General features: G+C 32.5%; 2 protein-coding genes and 2 pseudogenes across 3 annotated transcripts; 1 reads left to right on the forward strand and 3 right to left on the reverse strand.

The window, feature by feature from the left end:
* Positions 1 to 3,876: 3,876 nt before the first annotated feature.
* LOC114405361 (auxin-responsive protein SAUR78-like) lies at positions 3,877 to 4,686 on the forward strand. The gene has a single exon (XM_028367937.1). It carries the CDS (start codon positions 4,062 to 4,064, stop codon positions 4,443 to 4,445), a length of 384 nt encoding a protein of 127 aa, XP_028223738.1. The 5' UTR covers positions 3,877 to 4,061; the 3' UTR covers positions 4,446 to 4,686.
* Positions 4,687 to 5,036: 350 nt separating this feature from the next.
* Positions 5,037 to 13,280, reverse strand: LOC114405780 (DEAD-box ATP-dependent RNA helicase 10-like). 2 transcript variants are annotated; one of them, XM_028368274.1, is made up of 14 exons: positions 13,151 to 13,280; positions 11,845 to 11,993; positions 11,412 to 11,541; positions 11,243 to 11,312; positions 10,973 to 11,035; positions 9,546 to 9,620; positions 8,426 to 8,545; positions 7,947 to 7,988; positions 7,365 to 7,439; positions 6,605 to 6,751; positions 6,288 to 6,425; positions 5,935 to 6,046; positions 5,764 to 5,852; positions 5,037 to 5,397 (listed from the first exon to the last, which is right to left on the reverse strand). In XM_028368274.1, exons 2-14 carry the CDS (start codon positions 11,978 to 11,980, stop codon positions 5,275 to 5,277), a joined length of 1,320 nt encoding a protein of 439 aa, XP_028224075.1. In that variant the 5' UTR covers positions 11,981 to 11,993; positions 13,151 to 13,280; the 3' UTR covers positions 5,037 to 5,274. The 2 variants fall into 2 exon arrangements, with proteins under 2 accessions (XP_028224075.1, XP_028224076.1); XM_028368275.1 differs by having other exon boundaries at positions 13,155 to 13,273.
* A 5,699-nt stretch (positions 13,281 to 18,979) lies between these two features.
* Positions 18,980 to 20,298, reverse strand: LOC114405783 (annotated as a pseudogene).
* A 975-nt stretch (positions 20,299 to 21,273) lies between these two features.
* On the reverse strand, positions 21,274 to 25,314 carry LOC114405782 (annotated as a pseudogene).
* Positions 25,315 to 25,623: the final 309 nt, after the last annotated feature.

A 25,623-nucleotide genomic window follows, 5' to 3' on the forward strand; every position in this document is an offset into this window, starting at 1 on the left:
TGATTTCATTAATCATTTAAAAATGATTTTTTTAGTTAAAAATTAAGTGAGAGGAAAAGGAAGAAAATTAAATTAAAAAAGTTCATTTTTAAATTATTTACAACGTCAATTCTAAGTAGATTCAAGAATCAACTTAAACACAAAATTAAAATAACAGACTGAATTAAACTTTTTAAAAAATAAAAGATTAAACTAAAAAAATAAAAGATTAAATTCAACTTTTTAAAACATAAAAAATCAAACTGAAAATAAAAAATAAAATAACAAATAGAGGATTTAGTTTTTTTTTTCATAATGATAGACTTTGTATATCTCCAAATACTAACTCATATTCTAACGATCTCTTTAAATATAACACTTTTTACATTAATTATATCCTTTACTTTTAACTATAATTTACTATTTGCAAAATTTTATATTTTTCATATATTTCCTCTATTAATCTTTCATTTGTTTTATACGCTAAATACCTCTAAATATTACAAGTTTTTTAGTTAATGACTAAATTTCCAAAAATATCAGTTGAAATATTATATTGAGAAAAATAGTATTATTTAAATAAAAGTTTCCAAAATTACATTTCCCATTGTGGTAGATTATTCATAATGCTATATAATTAATTCTTGGTCTACTTCAAGGCTTAGGTGACTCAGTACCAACTAGATACCAGATGTGAAAACCACGGGTTGTACTAAAGGTGCCACACTCTTGGTGACAAACAAAACCTCATAACATTTTTGGCCCTATTCTGCAGTGTTTGTAAATGTCCTCCATCATGATTCTTTTTTGTTTGTTAGCCAAAATCTCATTTGGTTATGTGAGACTTCCCTGGCAACTATATCTTCATCCACCTAACTAATTATGCAATTTGTATTGTTAATTGTAGATTAAATATCGTAACATTTGTGAAGCTTTGTGCATTATTTTTACTTATATTGCACCTCATGTGTTTTTCTTAATATTACACTCGCACCCGCAGTATTTTTCTTAAATTACATCTGATATCTCTTTCTTTTTTACATTACTTTTATCCCATTCTATTAACGCCGTTGACTAATGTCAATTGAAATATGTGAGTAGACAAAATTATCCAAATATTTTTGTTAAATATTCAATAAAAAAATTAACAAAATGAATCTTTCTTAAGGTAATAATAGTTTTTTTTAATATTTGACTCTTATTTCATTGCTGTTAACACTTGAAGAAAATATAGCTTTTGATTGAGACATTATATCAAACACCTAGCCATCAAAAATAAATATTTCAAAGAAATGAGTTAAAAACACAAATACAAGAACAAAATACTAAAATTTGAAGTAAAGAACCATATTTAATCAATAGGCATTACTGGAAATACGTCCAACAAAAACGTAGCAATCAAACGATTCAAGTCACACAAAAAAAGTTGAACAAAAAAAAGAAGAAAAGAAGGAAGAGTGTTAAAATAAGATGGTTCACGTCCAATTAAAGAAAAAAAAGAAGAAAGAGTGTTAAAATATTTTCAGGTTGAAAATGGTATCATGTCTTTTATGGAGTTAAGAGGAAGAAGATGAGGATATTTTAGATATAAATTTTCATTATAAATCATGTGACTAAGATGTGTGTACTTTCTTTTAAATTATTAAAAAAAATGATGTTTAGGAGAGAGAAGATTTTAGTGTAATATAAGTTAAACAATTAAAGAATTTTTTTAGAATGAAAAAAGAGGAATATTGAATACAATTTTTTAAAAAAAAAACAGGACTAGAAAGAGTGATAAATAACTTTTTTAATGTTGTACATATTAATGTCAAATGGAATCAATTGTGAATTTTTTACCTTTCTAAAGTACCAGAAACAGTGATAAATAACTTCTTTTTTTTGTTAACATTCAAAAAGAGGTTCATGTTTTCTTGTTTTGGGAGGCACACCATATATATTTTGTTGGTACCGAAGAAAAAATGTAGATGTCTTAATCTCGTTTCAAAGTTGAAGTTACACACTTGCTGAGCATTACATGTCTTTGTTTTCTATTAAGAGATGATCATTGAATTCCATTTTATAATATTCGTATGAATAAGTTCAAATATTGTAGACTTGTATAGTTGTATTATATTTTAGCATAAGGTATTGATGGATATGTGTCGTCTCAAATAGTTATATGTAGATGTCGTATTAAATTTCACAACAACCATTTGAACTTATTTATTCTCACTAGAACTAATTAGTCGCCCTTTATGTATGCTTCAAATATTAAAATCTGTAAAAGAGAATGTTCCAAACAAGCTATTATTCTTAAATCGGCAATGATGTGATATATGTTTCAGAACTAGCCAAAATTCAGTGTTAAGTGCTACCTCTTAATGAGTTGTAAATGCAACTTGAGCAATGCATTGAATTGTGTTGATATTAAAACTAGCTCAACGTATTGCTCATTCCCACCATCTCTAGCTAATGAATTATATTGTTCTAATTGGAACATAAATTGGAAAGAGTTTAATATTTATTTATTGATAAAATATAACAGTTTTATACTGTCATTCAATTATAAATTATTGTTTGAATTACTTTAAGATAATTATTTTAAAAGTCAATTAATTTATCATATATGATAAATTGTGAACTGAATGATTGTGTAAAACCTTTTACATTATCAATGTATTTTTTTTCAATTACAAAAGGCCCCTTATGTCAAAGGAATAAAGTGAAATGTTTGGGGACAAACAGTTGTGTGCACAATCTTAAGCATCAACCACAAGAAGAAGCACCTAGTCAAGGTTATTCCATTCTTGTGGGACATCAACCCCATGGCACATATTGAGTGTCTCCCTTTTTCTATTTTTTATGAAATCTTCTAGATATTTATAGCAAAGAAATATCTTTGTGAAGTAGCACATCTCACATAATTGTCAGAATAATGGCTTTTTATCTCAGATGTTATCTTGAATTATCACCCTTGTCATGTAAGGCAATTATTAGTTTCTACATAGCAAAAATGAAGTCAACTACGTAAGTGATAAGAGCTCATAAATAAACTATGTTCCTTGTAACCTCAGAAAAAGACTAGGTTCTGAGAACAGTGTAACCAACCTGTTTGGAAAATGCTGGCAAATATCAGTCATGCACAGGAAAAGAAAAACGAAAAAGACACTACAATACAACTTGCACAATGTACATATTTTCTATTTTACCTTGTAGTGGAATTCAGAATCTTTCTGGCCCATTCTAGTTTTACTTATATAGTGCATTAACAAGTTTGACACTTGGTTTTATTATGAAAATTCATGCTGGTTTTAACACAGCAACAATGCATTTATCATCTTTAACATTTTCTACTTTGAGATTTTTATCAGAAAATAAAAATAATAATGTTTTATTAATTTACTTAAACAAAAATTTACATCTTGGTCTTTACTATTAAAATTCTCCAAAGTCTATAAAATCATCAACAGTTCAATAACTTAGTACATTTTCCCTTTTTATTTTTATCTAGGACTAGTTTATGCTACATGTTTCTGTTCTAATTTAAGTTCTTTCTAGGTAGCATGGGCACTAGGAGTGGGGCCCAAGTCATTGGCCAGAAGCAGATGGGTTCAGAGAAACAATGGGCTCTGTGCTTGGATGCCCAACCAGTGATGACTGAAAACAGTTTCAGTTATGTCTGTCTGTCTGATTGTTATGCATGTCAGATAAAACTATCACCCTTATTTTATTAAATAAAAAGATTATTTGTTTTTTTTGTCATGGATCAGAGACCGCGGTGTCTCTCAATCCACTGAGTCAGAGACTAATCTTATTTACGATGTGTGACTGCCGTTGATCCAATAAAATTTTGCAGTGAATTGTTTGTCACTAAAAAAGGTTTGGTTCCAAATTGAACCCACACTTCTAGAACTCCAATATAATGACTTTGCACCTACCTCACTCACTCTTTAAAAGGACAATACACTTCATTGTGAGTGTATTTTAATCTTCTTTGTGTTCATTCATTGTTTCTCCCTAAACCAACCCTCTCTTTGTCCCTCTTCTTCCGTAAATCTTAATTAAACACCCCTCAAGGCCTCAACCAAAAAACAAAAAGCATGAAAAAGCTCAATCTAATACTTAGTAAGTGCAAGAGCTTGTCAAGGCATCTAGGAAGATCTTCATCATTTAATAGCCTAAGGTCCAAGTTTGCTAAGGAAGAGTTACGGGAAGGAAATGGCATGCAAGAAGGTGAACATTGTGAAACTGTATTATTTGTTGGCAGCACAAGGAAACGGTATGTGATAAGCTCCAAGTATCTGAATCATCCTCTTCTGAAAGCTCTCATCAACAAGTCAAAGCAAAAGGGCAGTGATGAAAGTGTTTTGGTGGTGAACTGTGAGGTGGTTCTCTTTGATCATCTATTGTGGATGCTAGAAAATGCAGATCCTAAGTTTGGTTCTGACTCTTTGGAGGAATTGGCTGAACTCTATGTGTTTTGACTTTTAAGAGTTTCAAAGTGCTAGTTTCATGCTGAAGCCTAATGTATGAAAATATATGTTGGGTTGTGCTTGCCTTTTGCAGAATGTTATTGTTAAGAGTCATTTTTGTTTCCTTTGTTATATCTTCATCTCTATGATACATTAAACGGTTCTGTAATTGCATAGCTGATTTCTGTTCTAACTCATTTGGTTTTCAAGAGCCATATGATTGATTAATGCTATGAAATGTTGGTTTAGGTAATTGGTTTAGGTGCATTGCTTTAAGGGTGAGAGTAACATCATAACACTGAGAATAAACCATGGACTAGTTTTGTGTGATCTTCAGTATGGGGGCAGGAACATTTTGTTGAAGGGCAAAATACAGAGATAAAAAATATTTTTAGAATTGGTATATCAAACTTAATCAATAATTACGTTTTATTTTTTTTAGAAAATGTTAATTCAAATCAGTTAAAACTGTAAAACCAGCACATGACTCAGTTTCAGTATTTGTCATATTTTTTCCTAACTATTTAGCATGCAAGTCACCTGTGTGGCAACCCACAAGCTACGTCTTTAAAGAGGCTTATTCCCAAGTTGAAAAAAAAATGCTTAGGTAACAGCACGAAACAAAATATAATGATACAATCGTTTCAAAAATATAACTAGAAAATTGTTTATATAGTCAATCAATTAGTATACAATTTTTTTTAATTTAATGCAAAAATTTGCTCAAAATTGTACTACAACGCACAAGTTGCTTGACATCTCAGTCTATCCTCAATTTTTCATGGCTTCATATGATTCATTTATCCGTCGCATTAATTCACTCATTGGCAGTGATATGATCTCATCTTCTTCTAAACTTTTTGGATGATTTTCCTTCCTTGAGACCCAAGTACTTGTCTATATCCTCTCCATCATAATCTTCTTCGCCCCTCCGTTTCTTCTTCCCTCCAGTCTCCTTCATTTTCTATAGAAGCAAATGTACAAACACTTGAATACTTTCTAGTATAATATTTAAAAAGCACATAAACATTGGCTGATGTCAAATCCTTTATCATATTTAATTCCAGGAATATAATCAAATCACATAGTCTTTACATACTCATACAAAACAAGTTGCTTTCAACCACATAATTGGTTGGTTGCTCTCAGAAACTAAGTAATACCCTAAAACTGTAACCAACGAAAACCAAATTAACCTGGGGCAGGCAAATAAAGGGACATCACAACTTCCAACAAAATCCCTTACCTTCATTTTTTGTTCTTTTTTATTAAAAGAAATAGACAGAAGAAAATACTGTAAAATTTAACTAAGCTCAATATAAAATTTTACCATGACGGCTAATCTTTTGGCCTCACCAACACGCTCTTCCAAAAGCAGAACTTCCTCTTCTTGTGCAGGATACTCTGGTAGCTTCTTGCCTAAAGTATACTTGCATTTGTTATTCATTAAGAAACTTTTGTTCCATAAAATATCAAAGCAAAGACAGCATATACTACTCACCTATAAGCTTCTCTATTTGAATGTACCACTCCAGTTCATACTGATTTACAAGGGAAATGGCGACCCCAGAGCGCCCTGCACGAGCAGTCCTTCCCACGCGATGTATATAATCCTGTAGCTCACAAGATCAGGAATCCAGCTAATATAAAAAATGAAAAAAAAAATCCTAAAATGTTTATCCCTTTCCATGATTCCAGGTCTTGTGTTAATTAAGATGTGTCATGTGTCATGTGTCATTAATGTATTACAATGAAAACAAATTCCTACAATACACAAGGCTAACTGTGAACTTTTCATTAATTATAATAGAGCATGTCAGTAGAAGTATAAAAGAAATACACAGTACATCTTACTTTGGAGTTTGTGGGAATGTCATAGTTAATCACCATATCTACAGTCGGAATATCCAGTCCTCTACTAGCTACATCAGTACAAAGGAGAATATTGCATTCCCCAGATTTGAACTTATTCAAGGCTCCAAGTCTCTTTGACTGTCAACACATTTTTACAATAAAAATTAGTATACTTCATTAGCACACCTGTAAATAATGAAAAGACAAATAAGGTTCCTTCTTCCAGCCCACCACCCCCTCCCATAGCAAGGGACAAAGAAAACATGGGAACAAATTACAAATTTACAATTATAATACAAGATCTGCAGTACAATTACCTGGCTCATATGACCATTAATGGGGATGGCCTTTAGACCAAGATTCCTAAGGATCAAAGCTAGAAGCCGAGTTGCATCACAAGTGCGAGTGAACACCATTGATGTACTTCCAGCCATTTCAGTGAGAATGTATACAAGGTAGCAATCCTATGAGAGAAATGCAAAATTAATGAACACAATCATCACAAGCATAAAAGATAATAGGCACAACTCATGAAACCTAAAATGTATGAATTTATATTAATTTCATTCCAAATAGTCAATATATTTTAAGTGTTTCATTGAAACATTGTGCTCTATAACATCAAGTCTTATTTTGTATTTGACTAAATAAAATACTTTTACTTTGCTAAACCTACAGCATGGCAAAGAATTAATTTACAGTTGAAGTTTATCCTACCTAACAATGATTATGAGTCATCAGGTATGTCGCAAGCAGTAGGTACTTTTAAAGGAAAACGATGACAATATATGAGATTTGTTCATGAAATTTCTTCTGTAGTATATCTTTGACAACCTCACTAAGACACTTATCCAGTATAACTTATTTTAGGGCAACAAATAAAAATAGAGACTCTTTGTTTGAACTAGGCATCAATGCTTGTAAAAAAAAAGGGGGAATATAAGTGGTTAGCAGTCTTTACACAGCTTGCATTGGGCCATTTAGCCATGACATGAGTCGTAAGAAATTCAATATACAATTGGCAGCCATTTCTTTATTTAAAGAAAAACATTAGGCTGAACAAGGGAGAAGAAAAACCTTGTGTTTAGCAGGCAAAAAGCGATACTGCTGCTTCAATGTGTCAACAGTGGAATACTTAGATGATGCTTCAATCTAAATTGAATAAAACAAATGGTGAGTAACATCAGAACAGAAGAATTTATATATAAATAATAATACTCCCCTCCCTTGAAATATGCCTATAGTATATTTCCTTCACTTCTAATTTTAAAATTACACACCCCTCCATTAAGAGATAAATGTGTTGTGCTTTAGTCCATTACTCCATTTTACAGTAAAAGAACCTCGAAGCAATGGTGAGCAACTATGAATGGGCCTCTCAAGGACATTTGTCCTTTTTGTGAGACTTCCTGTGTCAGCGACAACTAATTTTGAACACCCTATTGTTGATTTTAAGACCCTAAAACATGAAAAGAAGCTTCCTTACTATCAACTTTGGTTTAAAACTAGCTATCACTAATACTAAAAATAGAAGAGAGAAAATTTGTGCTTAGGAAGCTTGTTTATGTTAAAATAGACTGAAGTGAAAATGTTAATTTCTCAAGGGAAAGTGGAGTGTAATTTACCCAATAAACATATATGTAACTATTACAGATGTACCTTCACGGGATTCCTTAAACAAACCCTTTGCAGCTTCTGGACCTGCAACAGCGAGAATGCAACTGATCTATTAGCAACATAAATTTAAAAATAAATGGCAACAATCAAGCAGCTGCAGCATATAAGCGGCCCATAAAAACTATTTTGTTCAATTTCATTTGCATCATAACATTCTTATTGAAGCAAATGCATGTTAATATAAAAAAAACATAATAAATTTGGCCTAAAATAACATGATTGAATGCTTCTGATAACCTATCAAAAATCATATACCAACAACCAGCATTTATGTTAACTTCCAATAAGCTTCCTCCAATAACATGCATCTAATAGGGCTTCATATCTCAGAATATGTAAAGAAAAAAGGGTTAGCTTGCATGTTAAGATACCATATTTGGACAATGCCAAGGGATAAAAAGGCAAAAGTCATGAACAAATATTTTCTGAGTGAGCAGTAATTAATAAATTTACACATATACCTTCTTAGTCATTGTAGCAGAAAACAGAAATGTCCTCCGCTCACGAGGAATCATTTGTAAAATCTCATTAAGTGATTCTTCAAAGTCCTCATTCAACAACCTATCTGCCTCATCTAAGACCTGCTCAAAATACAGAGTAATCAGGTTAGTCCAAGTAAGTATATGCATGGCCTGGAAATGAGAACAAGAATATGATTATTACGATATGCACAAGGTAGACAACAAAACGGATTACTTATTTCTTTTTGTAAAACCCACTAACATGCCCAACCATCCATAACTGCAAAATAGAATGCATGGCATCCTACATCTAAATGACATGTAAACCAGCAACTGATTTTCTTTAAACATAACTGTGTAATCATTAAGATATACCTAAACCAATGCAGAAACATACATGTTTCAACAATAAATAAACTTGTATCAACTTAAAAAACCATAGTTAAGTCATCAAAATCAATCCCACAGTTCAGTTACATGACTGACAGATTCAACAGGTAACTCATGTGATGGAGCAGTTGAAACAAATGGTTACCTCCATTTTGAATGTGGCTACTCCAAGCAAGTTTTACAGCAGGCTACAAACACAGTTTGATTTTAATCTGGATACTACAGGTTTTAATATTTGGAAACAGGTTTTTGAAAGGCCAAAGAGAAGAAAATCCGTTATTGTCAAGGTGAGGGGCAGCAGCTTTTTTTTTCTTGTCTTTATTTCATGTGGAAGAATAGACCAGAACCTGTAGCTTTCAGGTGATAAATAGGCAGACATAAGAAGGGGATAACCTAAGGATAGATAGGAATAGAGGTACTAAAGTTGAATAGGTTTTCTTTGTTATGTGGTCTCTTGATTGTTGGTCTAAATAGAGGGTGTGCCCTCTTTTTCTTGTACATATTTTGAGATCGGAAATATATAATTTCAATTTTCTTATAAAAAAAAGTATTTATATTTTATAACCATCAAAAGCATTCACCTATATACATCATGGAAATAAATGAAGCTAAGAATAAAGCATTCGCCTTTCACCAAATATATGAACATTCAAATCTTCTTATGACACAGAAGTAATATCAATAATTCAATATAAATATATATATATATATATAAATGTAAAAATCATACCAAGTATTTTAATCTACTAAGAGAAAATCCTTTAGTGTGTTTTAGGTGATCTATAACTCGTCCAGGAGTCCCAACCTGCAAGAGAATCAATTCAACGTAAATAAATAATAAAGAAAATACAGGACAGCGAAATGAAAAGATAAAAAAATAGTGGGAAACTAAAGGCAGCACTAAATTAAAAGCACAATATCAATCTTGAAAAATTAACTTAAAGTGAGGCAAAAAGTCAATGGAAGTCATATTATTCAATGAAGAATGAAGCATGATCCGAGAAAGATTTAAAACTATTGTGGGTTCCTGTAATTACAAATCTAACTATCATTAGTGTTGTTTGAGCTTTGCCAATTAAATGAGCTTTCACCTTTCCGCGGCCATATAAGCAAGGGTGAAATCATATTTAGACTTTTGGTGCAAATATGGTCGGAAGCAAAACAAAAAAAGTGGAACAAAAAGCAAAAAGAAAGACAAATCAGTGCCAAGACACATTGAACCAGAATTTGGAATTCCAAATAAGTTTGATCAATGCTCATTGTTGAATATTATAGTCCAAGGAAACTCTTCTATATATAGATAGTAAACCTCCAGAGGTGAAATATCAACAAAATTTCCCTATTCGTCATGATGAGGCTTGTGCTTTTAAGAAATGAACCAACCATAACATCATAGACTGAAAACCTTGACCACACCTTCGCTTTTAAAAAATAAGGAAGACAATTAATGGATGAAGTAAAAAGCTAAAAGATTGGCTTAAACACACTTGGACCCTATAACAGGACAATTCTCTAAAAACTTTCCCAAGTAAGAAATATTTAAGTTTTCAGAACATACAAAACATGGTATTTGATCAATCATTTCCCTTTGGGTAGATAAGAGTTAAATTTTAGCAAGGACCATAAATATAATCAGCAAGTGAATGTTAAAGGAACCATGTTAAACAGCTTAACAATAATATTTGAAAGCAGACATGCTAAAAACAACAGAAGGAAAAACCAACAATAGGAATTCATTCCAGCAATATAATCATTAAATCTTTTTATGCTAATACTCTAACATCATTGGAATTGGATAGTTTATCAACTACAAAACATAATATGTATCTGTCATGGTATATTTGTATCCAAGGTGGTAATTTAAGAAAATAAGAACAAAATCAATCCTATCTCTGAGCAAGAGAAATCATATAACTAATACAATGCTCATAAAAATTCTGACAAAAAATGAGTTAGATAAGCCAGTAAATGATTTAGAAACCAACAACAAATAACAAAAAAAGAGTGTATTTCTTTACTGAAACATTAGTGATATATTTTACACACATACTCAAGATTAAATTTTGGATCTCACTCAACTATCAAGTATTACCGAACACTCTAAGTACAAAAAAACAAATGAAATCAAAGCATGCTTACATCAATAGTAACACTTACAATAATATGAGGCTGCTTTGCTATCTTGATGGATTGTTGTACCATGTCAATTCCTCCAACAAGCTAGAGAAAAAGGATAAGATGCCAATTAAATAGATTGTTTAATATGCATGTAATAAACAGAACATTAACACAGTGTCTAACAACCATATAAAACTAAGTATATGTTGGAAAGAGTCTCAAGGGGAGAAAAAAAACAAAATCAGCTATGCAGGAAGCAATAAAATTCACACATAATTAATCATTTAAGAAAAATAGATTGAAACTCACCACGGCACACTTGACACCAATTTCAGAACCTAGAGCTTCAAACTGTTCCGCAATTTGAATAGCAAGTTCTCTAAATCATTAAATAGGTGAAAAACAGAAGAAATAAACTTGTTAAATATCAGTCAGAACAATTACAATCAATAAAATTTGAATTATATAAAAATCAAACCTTGTGGGAGACAACACACAAGCAAAGAAATCTTTTGGGCGTGGTGCTTCTAATAAGGCATGCAATATGGGAAGAGCAAAAGCTCCAGTCTTACCGGAACCAGTTTGGGCAAGTCCTATCACATCTTTTCCTGAAAAACACAACCACGAAGGATAATCAGCAATTTGATAGGGTTTCACCATAAGCCACCTTCAGGAATTAAAGATAGGGGGGAAATATAGAAGTTGGAATCGAACAATATTGAAAAAATAATGCAATCAACAAAAGCAAATATAAAAGCTATAATATTGATATATATAGTTTTATGTTCAAAATCCAAATATCATCAGGATGGTACAACAAAAATTATCATTTTTTCTCTGTTCCTATTTTATAATCAGAATTAAACCAGCAAATATCAGATTGACTTAAAAAAACTCAATAAAATGCTCACCTTCCAATGCAAGAGGAATTGCTTCTGTCTGTATCTTTAATGGATTTTTCCAACCCAATTTTTCGCAAGCTTCCACCAATGACTCGGATAAGCCCAAATCCTTAAATGTTTTTGTTTCTTCATTCTCTTCCCCCATTCTTAGTTTCTACCTGTAGACAAATAACAAAATCACATCTAAATAATCATATTATCGAAATAAGTCATTCCCCTTAATACAATACCAGCATTAGAATTTGCATTTATTTTGAAGACAGAAGCATGCATATCAGGATGGCATTTTTATATTTTTTTTAAGGAAATATAAACAGATCTAACAAGGGCATCTACTGGTTTTCTCCACACATTCTCAAACCACTTTAAGGAAAGATTCTATCATTTTTTTCTACAATAGCTGTTACTCCAACTTTCTCCCAATGCATTCATTTGTAATCCTAGTATACCCACTAATCAAACACAACATTCTCATCTCTATAATACTGAGTTTATTCTATTGTTAGCTTTTTATCACAGCATTGCAAGTCTTATAGTTGTACAATAAAATTTTCCCTTAAGCTTTAGTAATACAATTTTGTCACAGAAACATTCTAGGCAATCCTTCATTTCATCCACCTCATTTCAATCCTATGGTTTACATCCCCCTCTATTACTCTCATTGCATAATGAAAAAATAAATAAAAAATAACAGAACATCATACTTGTTCTGGTTCCTGCTTGACCTATTGTATTGCTTGAACCAACACCATTTCAAAAAGTTCATGGAGAAGATTACTTAATTCATTAAACTCATCCATTAAGGCCCTAAAACAAACTATACTAGACCAAATATGAAAACCCTTGCTACAAATTTAAGCTTGTAATATGTAATGGGCAAAAAAACTATCCAACTCAACCCAACTTATACCATTGGTGCAAAAAAGGTACATGAAGCAGGGGATAGCTCTGGTTCACGGTTTAACTCAAATTCGAGGAAATTCACAGCACAAATGTTCACTTAAGATTTCAAAGTGTGGCAGAATCCCATTAGATTAGTAGTGCCAGTTGAAACACTTACCAGTTCAGTTTACATTTTAAGGGTATATAACCAAAGCAGAAGCATGATTGATTCAAAAGTTTGCATCTTTATAATTTAAAGGTTAGCTTGATGAAAAATAACAGAGTAGCATTAATTCAAAACCAAAAGCTTTGCAGAACGTGATGATTGTAATTGTAGAAAATTAGACATTAGCGTTTTCTTCTGATTTGTTCATTTGATTTGAAGAAATTTTGAAATCAATGATTAGAGAAAGTGAGATAGATAGATACATACCGACCTCGTGTCGCCTTCAGCAAGCAAGTCACTTAGGATGGATTCAACGAGCACGCAGAGGAGCCAGAAAATTTGGAGAATTAGGGTTTTACGAAAATCGGGTTTGGGACTTTATAGGCAAGTTGAATAGAAAAATATATAAGATTTTTTAATGAAAAATATTTTATGAACACACGTTAACCTGTCAACACCCAGAAAAAAGACATAAAAATAAAAAAAAATATATGATAGGCAATGTAACATGAAGAGAATAAAAAAAAATAATACTTATTATTGGAATATTTAAAATTAAAAGATATAGATTAAAAGATGATAAAGATAAAAAAAGATAAGATAAGAAAAATAAAAGATTAAGATAAAAAAAGATAAGTGATAACATACTACAAATATTGATATTTTCTCTATCTTTTTTTTCTTTTAATCTATCATTTTCATGTTTATAAGTCATAAATAATAAAAAAATATTAATTCTTATCATTTAAGCTAAAAATAATTGTTAAATAAATATTTTTAAAGATATTTCAATATATTTTTATTATAAACAATAGTCCACATCATATTTAGTAGTTGTTATCATTATAGCAAGAATACTTTTTCTCCTCGGGGTTTTTCTCTCCACCACCACGCAGTCACGCACGCGCGCAAGTTATACGACTTTTTCCCTTACAAGGAAAACAAAATGTTACTCACACTCACGCAGTCACGCGACACACCACAACGGCACAGTCTCGGCCCACCACCGCGCCATCACGCAAAGTACATCTCTTCTCTCTCTAGAATTTGTTTTTATCCTATTTTTTGTTGGGACTAATTCATTGTTGCTATACTCTTAAATGTGGAGATGCAGAAGGCTCAAGTTACTTCAAATATGGAACCATTTGTTGTTGGAGATGTTTAAATATGGAACCATTTTGTTAAGACATTATTTATTTTATTGACTAATTATTCAGATTTTATTTACATTTGTATTGAACTTAATTTGATTGTATTTTATTTTTATTAAAATGGAGATTCTTTTAAAAGTAAGCCCGCGGATTGGCCCGTTTGACCCGCGAGGTCCGCGGGGAGGGGGCGGACCAATTTATTTGGTTTGTGTAAGAAGCGGGACGGACTGGCCCGATTCGTTGCCAATGCGGGCAGGCCGGCCCGCTTACCCACCCCTAATGATATATTATTATATGTATATGTGCGTCTAAAGTTTTGAGACCATGCATTCATAAGAAAATTTGGTGTATTATTTAAGTAATACATATAAGACCTTCATTAATACTTTGTTTCGAATTCTTAATGCAGAGCATATTTTTCTAAAATTGATCAAAGTCCTATAAAAAAATAAATTTAGTTTACCATTCGGACAATATTGAATGTTTCAATAGACTCAAAACTTTAGACAAAGATTAGAGTAAAAATCTAAATTGGAGATGAAAGATATATAAAAGAAGTTTTGAAGAAACAAAATACGAACAATCTACGTGAATTATTCTTTCATTCTTTCTTGTAAAGTTTTTTTTGTAAATTCTTGTAAAGATACAAAAGCTCTCAAAACAACTTCTATATCTTGAGAAAAAGGACTAAAAGTATTGAGTAATATATTCATCTATAAAACGATAGTATATTTTAGTCTATTTGGAAACTTTCAACAAATCTTGTTGATTTGTTTAAAGCCATTAATAACTTGGTAGGACAAAAAATATTAGGTTTAAGTCATACATGAAGTAGAGTTTATCTAAATATAGAAGTGACAAGAACGAAACATAATCTTTAGTTTGAGACAAACTATTATAATTATTTATATATTTTTATCTTTTACTTTAACAAAAGGTTTTAATATATTTTTAAATTTTATATGTTGTTTTATTTTACAAACAATTATTTTTATTATCATCTGACTTAGTCTGATCATTAAATATTTTAAGTTTTTTTACATTAGATGATAAATGTATTTTTGTTTTTGAACAAGTTTTTAAATGTCTACAAATACAGTTAAAAGTCTCCTTTTTGTGTTATTTGTTTGTACAATTTTAATAAATATATTCATTATTTAATTTTTAAGGATAAACCATATTTTATTTATTTTATCCAGTCGTTATATTTTTGTTTTATCATTTAATGTATTTTATATGAACTTTTTTTTTTTCTGTGAACTGTATATTTACCGTTATGATTGGAATATACGAATATTCTTCTAAATATTGAGGTTGTGTTGAATAAATTAAAAGTCTTTTTTTAAATGATAGTATATTTTAAGAATTTGTTTTTCTATTAGTTAGAAAATATTAAAAATATCTTTTGATATTTTTTAAATATATCTAATTATTTTAGATAATTCTCTTAATGAGATTAGGTCTTAACATATAATATCGTGTTTTACATAGTTATCACCTATTAACTAGATAAATAATAACGGTGTGAATGGTGATCATGGTATTGAATTTTGTTTGTAATGTTGTTTATCAAGAAAAAAATGTTTGTAGTGCCTTAAGTGTTTTGATATTTTTCACTTGAGTTTAGAGTTTAATCTTTGATGTTAGGATGTTACTAGGTGCACCCAGTAGTATTACTGGTGCATCCAACACTTATTGTGAAAAGTCACAAATACCTTTGTTATTTTTTAAAAAAAAAAAGTGGTGCACCCAACAGACAACCCTTTCTTCTTCCTAATCCGCGACTTTTCTTCTTCCCTATTTCACGAGCCTTTCTTCTTCTCCTTTCTTCCTTGAGCCTCTTCGTTTCTTTCTTCCACCGGCGGTCCTTTCTTCCTCCTTCCTCATTCTTCTGCGAGCCCCTTTGCTTCTCCAGCACGAGGTGGTTGTTCTTCTTCCGCGCAAGCTGCTGCTTCTCCCTCCTTTGAGTGCGCTTCTTCTCCCGCGAGGTGTTGCTCTTCTGTTCTTCATCGAGGTAAGGTCTATGTCCCTTTTGTTGTTTGTTATTGCTTCCATTGGTGATTGCTTAAGTATTTAGGTCATTCACAGTAGAGACAAGTTAGGAGACCTAGGTGATCCGCAAATAGGGTAGATGATTCGTAGGTTGTGTTTATGTTGTGTTGAACTCGCGGATCACGTTGATCCGCAAAAAGAAAAGGCTAATTTGCGTGAAGCTTTTTTAATTTTCAAAATGATTTTTCTTTACTTTAAATTAGGGTTACTTTTGAAGCTTTTTAGCTTGAAGTATGATATTTTTTATTTTGGTTTTCAGAATGTCACACTCTCGTGCTTCGTCATCACGTTGGACCAGCGTGAATGAGGAACTTGAACACATCATTGCGCATATGCCCAATAAGACTGTCCATTGCTTGTCTGTTATTTGTTTTGTGCTTGAATGCCTATTATTTGCTTGTCTGTTAATTGGTTGAATGTTAATCTTGTAAGAATTAACAATCGAAGAGCAAGGGCAATGGAAGGAATTGGCATACAAGATGCAACATGTCGCGGCTCCACCAGAGGGTTTCTTCTAGACGGTCAGTGCCAAGGACCAGGTCATGTTCATTTTAATTTAATTAATATTTGATTTTCCAGCTATTTCGTGTAACTAACGAACCTTATTTTGCGATATGGCATGTAGATTTTCGGTGAAGTTGGTAAGGTATATGCTGCCAAGTGGAAGGACGTACTTGGCAGTATATGACATTTGGTTGACAAGGACGAAAATTATCACAATGTTATGTACAACCAAGATGTGGATCAACTAGCCATCGTCGTAGGGTGGACAACATTGCGCGACTTTTACCAACTGACCGGAGATCATCTCATATCGCTGCATCATTATTGTAAGAGTACATTTTTTCTTACTATATGCAAGACCCCTCGCCTGCCCAGAGCATTCCCAAGATGACACTCTTTATATCATCAAATGTCAGGTTATGTGACCTTCAAGGTTTATCTCACTGAGCAAAAAGTTTGTTGTAGCAGTTTGGTAAGCTACTTCCTAATTTCATTTCTTTATTTTTTAAGTTTTAAATTACATAACATAAATTATTGACATAACATTTCTTTATTTGTTAGGACGTTCCAAGTAGCATGTATTATTTCTTGAAAGACAAAGGCTGGACTCATTTGCACTTGGGAGACATTGCAGAATGCCGACTCGTGTTCAATCACTGGAGAAAGTCACTGAAAATTGAAGCCGAGTGGAAATATTTATGCGAGACGTTTTCGTTCACTGTTGACATGGAGATAGTTTTTGAATTTATTGATCTTGATGTTAATCGCGTGCTTTACTGGCCATGTTTATAACTTGGCTTAGGATTGTGAACATTCTTATTACTTTGAACATTTTTATTATTATGCACATTTTAATTATTATGAACATTTTAGTTAACTGTGAACAATGAACAATTTATGTATATTTTAGTTGTTTTATAGTTGTTTTATAATGTGTTGATTTTGATTGAACATTTTTAAATTACTTGATTTGAAATTCGTCGAAATATTATGAATGGAAGTAACTAAATTATAACTTTTATTAATTTGTCAAAATTATTAATGAAAATTGGTTTAAATAATTTGATTTAAATTTATTATGGAAGTAACTAATTCGTTTAAAATATTGGTTTAAATTTAATGAAAATTGGTTTAAATAATTATCATTCAAATTTAATGAAATAAAGGTTAAAAGCAAAAAAAAAAAAAAACGTACGAATTAAGTTGATCCGCGAGTAACTAGCGGATCAAGTTGATCCGCGAGTAACTAACGGATCAACTTGATCCGTAACTTACTTGCAAATCAACTTGATCCGCTAACTACTCGCGGATGAACTTGATCCGTACGTTACTTTAAGGTAGGGACAGTTCTGAAATTTTAAAACAATGCTGGGTGCCCCAACAATAATGTTGGGTGCACCTAGCAACACCCTTGATGTTAACATCTATTGTGTAAATTATTGTTATAGAGAACTCTAATTGTAATTGAAGAAAGGCACCAAAAATATTTTAAGGTATTGCACCTAAGTTTTGTCCAAAACCAAAAATGCAAGTAATAATGAGTCTAAATTTAGACACCAACAAGGTTTCTATCCATACAAAATGAGTTTGAGCAGGTGTCTTTCTCAAAATACAAACACAAATACTCTAGGACATTATGAGAACCTTACTCTTCGACATCCCTATAAATATTTATGCCACTTTAACTAGACTTTAGCTTTAACCTCTTCATTTCAACTTCTAATATAATGCAACTATACATGTCAAGCTCAAAGTTTGTTGATCAACAGACCAAGTCGCTTGAAGGCTTGAAGAGAAGCTTTTATGCATCTGACATTTGCTAGTTTCTAGAATTGGACGATCCAATTGCCATCCACGCACATATGCATCATCTTTAATCACAAGGGTTTCAGCCAATGTTTAGCACATTGGGTTTTGAGCAACCTTCTTCTCAAAAGTTGATCCATCATGCTTGCAAATATTGTTGGACTTATGAGGGAATCAACAAATTCTTCTGATCTGGTGGACTTCCATCTAGAATCTTACTTTGGTCTCCAATTCCATCAAACTTTAAATAAAAAATGTGAACATAGGACAACTATCATAAGTCCAACAATATGGAAACCGGAAGGAATCCATGGCATCAAGTTACACATGTGAAGGAATCAGCTCAAGTCAATTTCTTCATCTAGGACCAAGCTTTGTCTCCAACAAGAAGTCCAAAGTCTTTTAGTTTTAAAAGATATAAGGTTGGTCCAATGATTGGGAAAGGATGAAGGGAGAGGGGAGGGAAGAGAGGTCATGGATTCAAATCCCTCCCGCTAACATTTCTAATAAAACTAACAAAACTATCATTTGTCGATTAAAAAAAAGTCTTTTAGTTCAAATGCTTAGGCCAACCCTCTTCAGCTTCAAGAAACTAGGCAATTTTTCATGTTTACCATAAAGAAGTACTAGTACTTTTCTTCTTACCAGTTCAATCTTTGTTTCCCTTCTTAGCCCTCTATTTACTCAACCAAAAAGAACATCAAAGCACAGTTGTAGTAGCAATCCTCAGCTACTCTATATTTCTCAGAAATGTTGACGGATAGATAGATAGATACATTATACATACATATGATACAAAAGCTAACATGTTTTACAAATTTAAACAAAGAGCTTAACTAACTATGATTTCTTTTCAAGAAACGGTTTGAGTACCGCAGACTTGGGGTTCTTCATGCGGGGACCTTTTTCTTACTCAAGCTCTTCCAACGTAAACGTGATCAACCTATCCCAGTTCCCTCCTTCAAGGAGAACCCCTGCCTTACCATCAGTGATTCTTTGCACAATCTTACAGTAAATGTAAAACGGGTTATTTGGGTTCTTCACAATGGCAATCATCCCTGGCAGCAACAGAGGCAATTCTGGTGGCTTAGGCTTCTTGGACAATGCTAGTTTCAGGTTTTTGCTACCTTGACTTCGTTTTAGAGGAGGAGGGTTTTCCTGAATGAACTTCTTCACCCCCTGGAAACCCCCCTGTTAGCCCCATCAGCTCCTTCTCAAAACCATCTTCAGTAGCAACAACACTTGTTGATTCCTCCTCCTCTTCTTGCTCTTTGCCACTTGTTGCTGAAGTTTGTCCTTTTTCATCAACACCAACTTGCTTCTTCAGCTCTTGTTTTAGGCCTGCTTCTCCATTGCATAGTCCTCTTCCTCCTACGATTTGCAGCATGTCAAATTTGGCACTTGGTTGTTGTGCTGTTGTTGGCTTGTTTTGAATGGTGGAAGAAGCCTTGTTGCGAGGGTGGAAATGAGTGAGGGTGTCTTGGCCTAGGAACTGGGAGCTGAGAAGAGAGCCATGCAGGCCCTGAAGAGCAACAAAAGATGACATTGTTAGTTAGACTGTTTTTTGTAAAGTGGCAAAAGATATGGCATCGGTGAGAGAAGAGGGAGGGAGGGAGTGAGGTTTGGAAAAGAATAGATGATTCATGGTCTAATGCTGACCACAAAGGTACTTCTTGGATAGCCCTATCTTTTTTTGTTTTTCAAAGAATAGTAAGTTAATAACTATCAGAAAGAAAAAGTTTCTCCCATTTAATCCTCACCACAAAGTTCATCGATTTGACCAAACAAGCATAACATTAGTGCCAACTATGGCTATTCTATTGTTTGAGTGCTTCCCCTTCAATTTTAATTGTGGCATGTATGGTAAACTCTAATTTAGATTTTTTTTCTTAGCTTAAATATATTTTTCATACATATAATATACTCATTTTTCAGTTTATTCTTTAAATTTTTTTATTTTACTACTTGACTTTTTCAAACATTTATTTTTGGTATTTATCGTTAGTCTAAGTCATGTTAAGTAATTACGTGTCATTCTGTAAATTTAACACATCATTACTTAACTGATGATATAACATTCTTTTAATTTATCACATCATCATTTAATGAATTAATACTAACAACAGGTACCAAAAGTAAAAATTTGAAAATGTCACAGTAAAGAAAAAAGATAATAAACTAAAAAATATTACATGTATGAAAAATATATTTAAATCTTTCTATCAGAATCCAAGCGTCTGGTTTACCACTTCTTATGATCAAAATAAATTAAACCAAAACATGTACTCCATCTTAAACAGTCATAAAATTTTCAAGTCTAATGAGCAGTCTTGCATGGTACATTTGAGGGTTGATACAGACTTTTTGTGTATTTAGAGTGTGAATTTGCATATCAAAGTTGGTTGAACGTCAGTCCAAATTCTTATTTCTTTCACATTCAATTGCATTAGAAAGTGGAACAACGAAAATATAAACACATGAGGAATGCTAACATCACACTCTTTAACATACTTCTACAAACACACTCCTTTCTATTGCTTAAAATTCAATCAAAAATGAAAACTGCAAAATTGGGGAAAGAGAATCATGAAATATGATGTAGGATCCATAAAATTTTGTAATTTTTAATAGATTTCAACTAATAAAAGAGAGTGTGTCCATAAGAGTGTGTTTCTAACATTTCTCATAAACACATTATTAGCAATTGGAAGGCAATTCCTACGATAATCTCACGATTAACTGAACATTTTATAAAATGTTCAGTGCGATAGTACATTGACTTGTAGTATAAAATGCATATCTTGGAAATTATTATTGGGAGAATGCCACAAAACCAACTTATTGGAGACTGCCTTTGTGACTTCATAAGCTACTTGCCTTTTTCTAATTCCCAGCAGCTCCAACAAATTTGCTTGGTTTGACTTTTTCAAGAATTTACCTATTATACAACAATCTAAATGTAGTAAGAGCTTTTGAGAGCACATTTCAGTCTTAATGGTAGGAAAGAAGACTCAAATGCTAACAAGGAAGCCTTATTTGATATCTTTGTTGCCTCATCATTGTCTAGCCTAGGTTGTGAGTGTCAATCTCACTCCATCTTTAAACGAAACAGGATGAATTCTTAGGGTTTGTACCAATCTAGTGATATCCATAGATATGTCAGCTGGGGATTTCACCCCTCGATCAACCTGAAAAATAGACAAAAATGCATACATGTCAATAAAGCACAATAAGGGAAAGAGGAGATAAATCATATCAGGCTAAAAAACCGGCTCAAATGGCCATCAAAAAGTGAACGAAAACTTTGATAGCCTTTATTAATGAGGAGACAAAATCTTTAAAATTTTTTAAGGAGTATTTAGAGGTTAATAATTTTGTATACTATGATAATGCAGATAAACAAAGAAAGCAAGTTACTGATTCCATATCACAATTTTCTGACATAAAATGAAGTGCAATACGTACCGATGAGGCAGACATTGATTTGATTAATGAGGTGTCATACCCTCAAAATTGTGCAACAGCCTCAGCCATTTGAACACGTGACACCCTATCAGCTCCACCAACATTAAGTAACAATTGCATTTGCTTGCCCTCTGTGACAGTAATCAGAAAAGCAGAATTCATGAATGCAAATTTAAGATACCTCATCTTGAAGTTGTTTAACAACACAAGAAAGTTTAAGATGGGCATTTTAAATGAAAAAAAAGTATGGGAGAGTAAAAAATAAGTATGTAATGCCAAAATTATACACAAGAAAATGTCACACATGATTATAAATTGTAATTCAGTTATAGCATAGAACAACTTCCATAGATATTTTTTAATTGTATTTCACAAACTTAAAAAGGGTCTCACTGAAAATCAGACTCATTAAGAAACTTTTCACAGCATACCATATGTCTAACCAATACATGAGGTTAGGTGCTAAAAGTCCTATACCTGATATCCATTGAGTAGTTAAAGCTAGTATGATATTTACAAGATCCTTAACATAAATTGGACAACGGAACTCATCTTGAAAGAACTCCACTTTTTCTACTTTAGCAAGGGCACCATCAATCCACTGCAACAATTAGATAGTATGTTAGAAACATGAACAGAACACACTTGGATGAGTATTACTCTCCCACACTATTCTTTATCTCTACTTATTTCTCGCCTTTCTGGCTCACTCTTCTCCCCGTCTCTTGATTGCATCTCTTGAAATATGGAACACAAGTCAGTCAATCCTCCTTGATTACCTCTCTGCATTCTTTCCTAAAATAAAATTTAGTAATAGGTGGTTTTCTAACATAGTATCAATGAATAAAACACTAAGTAAATTCCCCCATAGATACATCTTTCCCAACAACACGTCCCTATATTTAAGAGGGTACTAGAAGAATTAGAAGAACCTAACAAGTGATAAAGGAAAATTGTAATCTTTGCAACAAAGTAGAAGCAGGGAAACATGTAAATCATAATACTGTAAGGTTTTCTCTTTCAAAGAGTGGAAATAAAGGCACTAAAGGGAACAACAAACAGAAAACCATGAATGATGAGAAATGATTTTTTTTAATACTGCAGATTGTAAAAGGGTGAGCAGAGCACTACCACCATCTTTTAAGAAAAAAATATACTATTCTTCTTGCAATAAGAAACGAAATTCACAAAGCATCCAACTCTAGTGTTTCATCAACCATTTTGCTTGAAGTATTAATTTGCCAATAAATTTTATAATACAAAGTCCACAAATTGCGCAAGCACCTGATTAGGAAGAGATTTTGGAACTGGTGAGACTGTTTGTGGCCCATAGATGATACTGCATCTCAAAATTGCAAAGTTTGGACAATTTTCTGAAATAAACTGCTCTGCTGCCACTTTAGTTTTGCCATAAACATTTACTGGAACAGCAATGTCTTCTTCCTTGTAAAAGGATTTCTCCCCTTCATAAACTGATGAGATGAAACACAAATTACAATTTTGATAAAAGTCAAAGTGTAAATGGACATGGATATGGATAGTAAGCACAATATATTAATCAAGAAAGAAAATTTTACCCCAAACATGATTCATCCCTTGGTATTGCTAAAAAAGGATAAAGGATAAGCAAAAAAGTTCTGAAATTTCAATGATTATAAAGTTAGTTTTTAGTTAAGAATGACAAACGTTAGAAACAGAGAAAGATAAAGCATTAAGAAGTGAGTAGAGGTTCCAAAAGGTTATAAAAATATCTTCCTTTTTCATAATGCCCATTCCTCCCCTTCATCTATCACAGTAAGATTGGGTTACCTTGATCTGTGGAGAGATGAATGAGAAGAGTAGTTCTCTTTTCAAAGCTTTGCAACCATTTTACAAGAGATGATGGCATGTTAATAGCATGTGCAGTGGCAGGATCGATTTCACAAGCACGAGGAACCTAGATGGCAGCACAATTGACGACCACATCAGGCTGCCCTTAACAAACAAACAGAATTGTCAATAATGAAACGAATCACATTATTGTTTTATACACTATGAAATGCTAACATGTGATCCTTTATCTTCATGTTTTCTTCTACTAATTTTCTATTTGGGGAAGGCTATGAAGACATTGGCATCTGTTGAACTTATAAATATTTAAAATAACCATTGTATGAAACATGCTTTCTCTCTGTCTCGTCAAGATCCTTGTGTGCACACACATGATCATACTCACAACGGTGTATGGCAAGAAGAATGATTAATGAGTGGATATCAAGTTGAGAGAAAAGGGAGGAAAAAATTCTTTAATATAGAAACAAAATCCACAAGTCCAAAAGCATGCAGGATTCCAAAAGTACTAAAGGTGTAAACCACTCAGTGTCAACCCAGAAAAAGACTCTGTTATCTACATTGGCCTAAAACCAGTTGCATATCCATTTATAATTATCTTACACAATCATTCATATAAGATGCACAAATATACGAATGTCAGCAGCTAAATTGGCAACATATCTCACTTCTTATGCCAATAATCCTTTAAAATTTCTAAATCATTGTTACGAATCAGCAGCAAACAAGTGCGTAGTTCAGTGAGTCAATAGAGAAAGAGAAGGCTCCACAAACAAAGTGTACCAAATAAAATCACCAAACCACGATACATAGTTTAACACCGAAGCAATCAACCACTATGAAGCATAGACCTCTCTCTTGTTCGAAATGTCGCCTGCCAAATACATTTTCAATACCAACAGATCCCAACACTTGTCCCACACTTTTTATTAGTTGTCTAATTTTAAAAAAATATTTTTTTATTAACTTCAATACTTAAAGTTATCACATTTACACAACTAAGATAGTTGAAAGAAATAAATGTGTGTGAAGGTTAGTTTAAAAAGATGAATATATCATCATTTGGTTATTATATGTTACTCGTGTTTCATTTAATTAAAAATTTTCTGTTTGTGTCCGTGAAAAGGCGCAAACTTTAATCCCAAAAGGAAGTTCACAAAACGACCCATTATCCAAAATCATATATTTTCCTATCCCAATTGAAAAGAAAAGAAAGACACGTAATCAACACAACAAAATTAAGGTGAGAACAGAACCTGGCCAAAAGTGTTGGAAATGGCTTCAAATCCAAGGCCAGTTTTCAAATCCACTTGGAAAGGAAGGGAGGAAGGAATGGCATCTAAGAGAGGGTGGGGAGGAGGAGAGGAGTGATGGGTGAAAGCGAGATCGAAAACAAAAGGAGTTCCACTAATATTGGCATTGGCATTGGCATTGGCATGTGCATAGACTTGTAGCAGATGCTGACCCAAGTAACATGTCCCTCCCACAACCAAAATCTTCACCTTACTCATCTTTCTTTGTTTCTCTATCTGGTGTCTTTCCTTTGCTTTGAGTTGAGTTGTGATCCCTTGGTCTCATCTATCATGATACATACAAAGCCTTGCCCATGTTGACGTGATATTACCAGAGCTAGCGTGTAGCAGGTCAGCTAAAAACATCACATCCTACTTTATTATTATTAATTATTTTATATTTTATTATTAATTATTAAGAAAAAAACGAAAACCTTACCGATGCTTTGGCATTGCCGTAGCAATACCGCCTTTCATTTTCCTCCTCTCCCTATTTTAGTTGCGTCCTTTTTATTACTTTTTTAATTTATTGCATTGTCATTTGGTATTCCATTGTTTACTTTCCCTAGTTTGGTATTTCACCATTTTACCATTCTTTCCCCCTTCTCTCTTCTTTTTCTCCATTTTTTAATTTCATTTT

Source organism: Glycine soja, chromosome 3 (genome assembly GCF_004193775.1).
Source record: "Glycine soja cultivar W05 chromosome 3, ASM419377v2, whole genome shotgun sequence".
Classification (NCBI taxonomy): Eukaryota; Viridiplantae; Streptophyta; class Magnoliopsida; order Fabales; family Fabaceae; genus Glycine; species Glycine soja.